The following is a 7,886-nucleotide window of genomic DNA, read 5'->3' as shown; positions in this document are numbered from 1 at the left end:
CCATGGCAATGGCTCCTGGGTAAACTACACCTGCGGTGGCAATGGGAATCTGTGCTTGTTGCCTGCCATGGAGAAAAAGTAAAAGGACGTTTGAACGCTGGAAGGAGTAAAGGGAGGGCAAGTACAACAGCACTTTGCAAGCCCACAGCACATTCTCTTTAGGCGTGCAGAGGAAGCTCCTGGATGGCCCCTGCAAGACAACCCTTCTATCAATATTCCAGACACACTGACTGACGCTCTTGAAATGAACATTCAACCCAAACAAACTTAATTGAGCAGAAAACCCCATCTCTGTAAACACCTGTACCTGTACTACAGTTACACCTGTACCTGAACTACCTGCTTGTGATGCAAAGTTCTTCACTGGGTAAACTGGGTGTCCCATGAAATGCCAGCCAAAACACCCCACCCCTTCAAATGTGGTCCAACTTAAAAAACATTTATTTTGAAAAATCTTCCCTTTAAATAATCCAAGCTGCTGCAGGAATAACATATCGGCCAAGGAGGGATGTGGTGATGGCTAGGTAGTTAGAACAAGCATGGGAAGGTGCTGTAGGGAAGCACCAGCAGATGAGGAGGAGGAGGCAAGGCAGGTCTCTCCAAAGAGGCAATGCTTACTCCATATTCACTCAAGAGACCTGGCCATTATTAGGGAGAGGAAGAGTGGGCGTTCTGAGGCCAGCACGGGTTTATAAGATGATCACTAAGGGCCTCCCACTGGAAGGTGATAGTTTCCACAGTGAGCAACACTTGTGAAAAGCAGAACCTTTAAAGGAAGGTGGATAAAATTGGGAAAAAGCAGACTTAAAAAGGAAGCATGCATTATTTAAAAATAAATAAACAGCAAGCAAGCAACACGAGCATTTGAGAAAATCCTCTACAGGATGCCTTTATATGGCATCTAAGCCTTGGAAACCTGTCTGCAGTAATGAAAGAAGAATTATTCCAGGCCATAGAAATTCCCTTTGCATCAAGAACACTACCAGTGTTTGTTTCCCTGAGAAGCTTCAGGGTCCCAACAAGGCTAGAGGTTTAAAATTCATGCTCCTTTTGTTTCCTTGCTGCATGAAGTAATTCCATTGCAGTAATACTCTTCAGAACATGCTGCACATTGTAATGTCATCAGCAGTGTGTCCATCTGCACTGAAAAGCCTTGCCACAGGAGACAGGGCAGAGTCTCTTGAGATGAACATTCTTAATTAAGAATGAAACCCTTCCCTGCTCCCCTGCCTGCCTGTGCCCTGGCTGTACAGTAAGCCTCGCACAGTACAATGATCCTGAAAGACTTTCCTCTGCCAAACAGCTTTACATTTGTTTGGAATTGCTTGCTGCATTTTCAGATACTTCCTGCTTGCCATTGGAGTGAGGCCTCCCTCCTCACAGGCCTTATTTCTGAGTTTCTGAAACAAGTAGAAGTTGTTGCAGCTGAAGATCTAGCTCAGTCTTAAAAGTAGGGAGCGGATCTAATTTGCATTTTATTTCTAATTCAATAGGAAGGCTTTTGTTTTTTGGAGTCAGCATTTCTCTAACAAGATTCAGCACACTTAAATTGCCTTTAATATTTAACACTAGGAACACTTTGCACTTAAATGGTGCTTTTCAGACTGCTTTTCAAATATTAAATAATTTAAGAATAGTATTTTTCTACTTCCATAGGATGTCCACTCCACAGGATCTCAAAGCAGCACTGAGATACTAATGTATTAGGGCTCTCAGCAGTCCAGTCAGGTAAGCTTGCCACACTACCATTAAAGACGAGGACACTGAGGCATAAAGTATTAAGTTCAAGACTTGCAAAAAATGCCCAGTCTCTCCCATTGTGATGCCTTTGGACAGGCCTTCAGAATGTCCCAGCAGCTGGCACAGCCACAGATCCTGTAAGCCCAATCACTTACTTTGGTGTCCAGGCAAGAGCTGGAGTGGCGTTTGGAAGTTTAGCTCTAAATGACCTGTGCTGGGCAATGCAGCAGATGGGAAACTAAAACCAGGAATGCAACTGTAGTGCTGCAACTGCCAGAATCAAACGCTGACCCCACTGCAGACATCGGTGACTCTGTCAGTAACTTCTATAAAGGTTTCACCCCAGGTTCTGTGCTCTAATGCCCCAGTGCAAATTATCTTCAGAAATGAGTTGATTTCAATGTCAGCCTTGTTTGGAAAGCTAAATAATATGCAGAATGTTACAAGGTTATTTTTTTTTCTCATGATGAAGCATGCGTGTTAACCAGATAAGCAGTATTTTGGGGTCTCTGTTGCTACCTATTCTTTTTCCAGAAGGCCCCCCTCCTCTTTTTCTAATCTCTTGATGCCAAATGTTGGCTGACTTCCCTGTGTTTGTTTCAGTGCTTACCATTGGGATCACTGGACCTGCCAGCACCACAGGGTTAAGCAGCTCAAATTTCTCTGCTGAGCGGCTTATTATAACAATGCACACTGTAGCTGTTTAAAACACAGTCTGATGACACTTAACAGTTGCTGGACAGATTCTCTCCTTTATTGCTACTTCTAGCCATTAATTAGAGAGATGTGCAACTCAGTTAATATTAAAATTATTTCAAATTCAGATGAAACAGAACACAAATTCCATTATTTCTAGGGGTTATTCTTAATGCTGGTTTTGCCTTTTTTCAAGGCCGCTGTGTAGCTTTTCATTTTCTGGAGTGAATACAGAAATATTGCGGAATATTTGGTTATTTATAATTCTTTGATCTGCTGTAACCAAAACCAAGGAGTCTTTGCAGAAGGAAAATACATGCTAGTTTTCTAGGCAGATTTTAATCTAATAATATCAAGCTGTTTATCAGAACCAGTCTTCTTGACATTTATGCTCAACACAAAGCATTTAGCATACTGTACTGGAAGACACTCCCTACTATGACAAATGCTGTGACGATGAACAATGAAGACAACTTCATGCCTGATATGAATTATGTGAGCCAAGTCTATATTCCAGCTGAAGTTCAGTATGCTCAGCAGTCCTTTTGCAGACCACTTCGCCACAGATCATACTGAATGCAAACTTGCATTTTTGGCTTTTTGGATCAGGAGGTACTACCAAAGACTCATTCAGATATAATCTCGGAGGCCTCATAATAAAGTAATACTTATAAGGCTTTAATAGAAGACTTACATTTCACTGGAAAATCTTAAGGTTTCTTTTTTCTTTTGCATGATCAGAGTGGAAATGAGACAGCTGGCCACAGCTATAAGATGAGTACACAGCAGAGCCAACAAAAAAATCCCTAACTGCCTAACTTCCTCCTGGAACACATTGTTTCAAAGCAAAAGCTTCATATTCTGTTAGCAATAGAGGATGTTCTTGCCAATAAAATACAACATCTACCACACTGAGTTAAGAATTCTCCCTGAAATTTGTTTTTTTTTCTTTTTTTTTTTCCTGAAACAAGTAGTAGTTTTTAAAGTTCCCATACCCAACATTAAAATACTGCCTCATCTCCTGGCGTCTGTTGCGCATGATGGCCTTGTACTCGCCAATGCGTAACTTTTTGCCATCTACGAGGCAAGTACGCTTCGGCCTGGGCTTGTATTTGTAGTCTGGGTATTTCTCCAGGTGCTGTTTGCTGAGTCGGGCCTGCTCCTCATAGTATGGCTGCTTCTCTAGGTTTGTCATAGCTTTCCAGCGAGATCCTGTCACCAGAAAAAAAAATAAAATTATAAAAAAATAAATAAATGAGATTCTACTCATACACAAACACTGCAAGGCAGAGAAACAAGTAGGTCACCCAGAACAAGATACCTACGGTCATTTTGCTTTGGGCTGGGAAGCTGTCAGAGCTTCTAGACAGGGGTCAGGTCTTGTTTGTATTTGGCTGGTAAACCTCATGGGTATGGCCAAGAGGCAGAGAGAGATGATACTACAAGTTTTGACTCAGTATTTTAATGAAACTTATCTACATTCTAATGTCGTTCAGGTAGGAAGTAAAACCATCATCCTGATAATGAGCAATCCCTGACACTTTTTGTAGAAAACAAGGCAGTGCACTGTAGTGGAATGGCCAAAGACCCCTTAGATACAGAAAAGCTTGCTCTGTCACGCTCCCCCCACCCTCCTTCAGCCATGGGCCTGTTTCCACCTCCTGCTCTAGCAGAGGCACCACTCCTGTGTGCTGCCATCTAGTCGCTGTGCTCCACCAGAGAGGGATCAAGGCATCAACTCTGGATATGCACGTGTCTACAGCTTAGTCTTTCATGAGAAATACCTTATCTTTCCAGCTTCCAGTTTTGTGAGAAGCAGAATATGAACTGATCATTAATGCTATGCTGCTGGGTACAGGAGCCTGCAGAGACCCTGAAGCAATGCCTCTAAAAGCTATAAACTATCCCATATGTCTCAGTGGGGTTTTAACTCCAAGACCAAGTCCTGGCGAACACTGCCAGCTCCATCTTCAAGAATTTAGTATGTGTTATGAAGGGAAGAGCAGTGGGATACTGGCACACCTCTTCACAGAGCCACACTATGGCTTCATTGCTGGCAAGCTTGTTTCTGACACTCTGCCTATGTTAGTGTGGATATTGAGCGAGGGAAATAATGAAGACTTTACAATTGTTTTCAAATATCTCCTGAAATTCATAAACTATTATTTCTTAAAGGACATAATATGGAAGCAGAAAAGTAAAAATTCTTGAAGCAGTTATCCTATTTTATTTTTCCATGAACTACAGAAGGGCTTCGGGGCAAGATAGATTTCAAAAAACAGAAATGGTCCAAGCTGTGAAACATGTGGCCTAGAAGGAAAACTTTATTGGAAAATAGTCAATTTCCCCATTGGAAAAAGAAAGCTTGGACAGTTTCTCAGTTTAACAGCTTCATAATGTCATATGTCATACTTGACTTCCTCTTGTTCTTTATTTTTTATGGTTACTCATACTGTACAGAGTTCATGCTATTACTCAGGCTGGTCTTAGCTCTGTGTGCCCCCGAGATTGGCAATATCAAGAGTGCAGTTATCCCTTCCCAGGAAGGAAAGCAGTTTGGTTCCCTCTAGAAAGGGCCCCTCTGATTATCGACACTATTTTCCCCATTTTTCCTGAGTCTTTATTCCAAGCTGCAGTTTGGGTTTCTGAAATGAAAAGTGAACAGGCTGGTGCAGCCTGACCTCAAACCTAGAGATAACCCATTTGGAAATATACTGATGTCTTTGTTCTGCAGAGGAGCAATGGATAGCCCTTTCCTAGTGAACATTACTTTGGAGTCAAAACCATAATTTTTCATGATGTTTACAACACATAGAGATCCTTCAGCTAGATCTGGAATGGGAAACAGCTTAATTATATTTTTAACTTAGGTGCAGCACCACATTAGCATGACTAAATTGCTTCTAGAACTTGGACTAGAACTCTCTCTTGGCACTTTGTATGTCACACAGAGCATAGGGATCTGTGGCAGAGGTCTGTGCCACACAGGGCAGAAAACTTCTGTGGTCAGAGTCCTGGTCATCAGCCTTGTCTCCTGCAGAGAAATTGCTCCAAGCTTATTCTGGCAAAGAGAGTGGCTAGAAAAAGCTACACCAACTTTCCACACATGCCTCCTAGGTTTTGGGTTAAACGACACAGTCATAAACATGTGGAGACTGCCAAAACACTTAACACTCACTAATGCTGCATAAGATGGAAACATAGGTACTGCCCCTGTTGAATAATGTTAAGAATTCAGGGTAAAGCCTATGTAAGAGCTCTACTGGAAGATGCCCAGATGTAGGTCTACTTTCAAAATTCTACCTCATAGACACTGCACACTGGTGTTTTAGCTATTGAAGAAAATAATAAAAACTAGTCTAAACGTAGAGTCCTCTCATCACACGCCTGCTGTAATCCCAGAAAAACAGCCCTAGTCCCATTTGCTTCTGATGATTTTATTTGTTTCAGCCTTTATTTATGAATAATAAAGCTGAAAACCTCAGTCTTTACACAAATCCTGACATCTGCTTTGCAAACTGTGAGGGGACCTGCAGTGTAGGAAGTCAGATATATTCTGAGGCCGATGGACAGACAGAAAAGTAGAAATTAGAATACACTGTTGCCAAATTGCAGTGAAAATATTCTATCCCAGCACAATTACCCTCCTAGCTCACTTGCTATAATCCTACAGTCAGATCTGGATAGGCAAGTTCCTACCCCATCACGTGAAAAGATCTGTAAATAGTGGGTGAAGCTAGGCAAACACATAAGTCTTTGCAGGATCAGGGCCATAAAAACCTGAAATTTTTATGCATAATATTTGTACATACAGTTACACATACAATATTTATATATAAATGTCATTTGTTCTGTTTTTCCTTTCTAAGCTGCAAACTCAATACAAGAAAAATCCTGGCAGTGTCACCTCTCTTCCTAGAAAATTTAATAGCTGCCTTCTGCAGTGATATCTCCTTTTAATATGACTTTACCATTTTTACAAAATATACTAAATATAGTTGACTAGTATGTTTTCAAGTATCATAAATAATTAAACAAACAATCCTGTCAAAAGAAATTTAGAAAAAGGGCACATTTTCTAATGATTAACCCGTGTTTTTTACATTTTATAATTTTCACTTATTTTTTAGTAATAGATACAAAATCCAAACAGCTGTCTGATCAGTCTTAATCTGAAATTATGAACATTTGAAGAAAACATAACTTTGATCTTTGAATTTCCACCCACAGGCAAGCTAGGCTATGAATGAGTATCATCAATCAACCTACTAAAACTGGTTAAAAATACCTTGTGTTTGGACAAAATATTAGTAATAGCTTTATCTGACTTTTTTTTTTTTATGTGTCATTTAATAAACAAAGGCACACAAGTGCACTTACGCACAGTGCCAAGCCCAAGCCCAAGCAAGGTGTGATTGAAGAATCTTGAAAAATCTTTCTTTTTAAAGGAAGATTTACAATCTTGGGTGAGGTTTCTGCTCACCACCAGTGTTAGAAATCTTTGAGTGGGTCAAGTATGCAAAGTTTTTCTCCTTGACTATAAAAAACAGAGCTCTCTCCCCTTGCTGCATTGTATACACAATGGCAAGCAGGATTCTCACACAATTCTCCCTGACCTGGTGGCTGAGGTATTTAGAAAAGAAATGAGAAAATTTTAAGCCTTTGCAGCACCAAACACAGCTCCTGCCCCCAAACTGAGCTCAGGCAGGTGGAGCAGTCCCAGCACAATGCCTGTGAACATGACTGTAGAGGTCAGCTCCCCGAGCCCAGGGCAGACAAGAGATGTCCCCATGTGTGCCCCGACACTCGTGCCTGAGCACACACGTGCATGCACCAGGTGGGATTGGGAGCTCTGCTTATCACTGGTTTTAAGCCAAGTTTCTCTGACAAGAATTTTCAGCTGTTTGTAATATTGTCTGATTTATAGTCCATTATGCTAACATTTTTCAATCTAAGTATCTGAATCAGGTTGATTTTACATTTAAAAAATAACCTCATCTACACAAACACTTATATGGGTATGTGTATAGGCTTGTATTCACACACTTTCAGATCCATGAGATAATTTCTGAAGGTAGTATCAAACTTCATGCTTTCTTAATCTCTTTATGTAGATTTTTCAGTGAAATTAATTAAAATATTTACAAAAATATCTAAACAATGCATTCTTAAATTGTGAGGGTCCAGCAGACCCATTTTAGCACTATTTTAACATTTACTAAAAAAAAATAATAATTATCCACAAGTTTAAGTTGCAATGAACAGATGGATGACAAACGTATGCACAGATGAATTTAGTGACAAATCCATGTATCTCATTTTTATGCCCAAAACATAATACCACTGTGTCAAACATAATCCCTAGAGAATTCTAACACTGGGAAGGGCACCTTTTCTCATTTTACTATAAAAATGACCCTCAATCAGTGACAACCCCATCTAAGCCACTC

General features: G+C 40.5%; 1 protein-coding gene across 1 annotated transcript in view; it reads right to left on the bottom strand.

Annotated features, from left to right (window-relative positions):
- Nucleotides 1-7,886, bottom strand: part of SOX5 (SRY (sex determining region Y)-box 5) — a 289,699-nt gene that overhangs the window by 732 nt on the left and 281,081 nt on the right. The window contains exons 15-16 of the mRNA XM_010003011.1: nucleotides 3,432-3,648; nucleotides 1-62 (exon numbers count right to left, since the gene is read on the bottom strand). Coding sequence (XP_010001313.1) covers nucleotides 1-62; nucleotides 3,432-3,648 — 279 coding nt within the window. The remainder of the gene's footprint in view (nucleotides 63-3,431; nucleotides 3,649-7,886) is intronic.

The sequence above is a fragment of the Chaetura pelagica genome, unplaced genomic scaffold (assembly GCF_000747805.2).
Source record: "Chaetura pelagica isolate M959 unplaced genomic scaffold, ChaPel_1.0 scaffold117, whole genome shotgun sequence".
Lineage (NCBI taxonomy): Eukaryota > Metazoa > Chordata > Aves > Apodiformes > Apodidae > Chaetura > Chaetura pelagica.
This window is presented reverse-complemented; position numbering and strand designations above follow the sequence as displayed.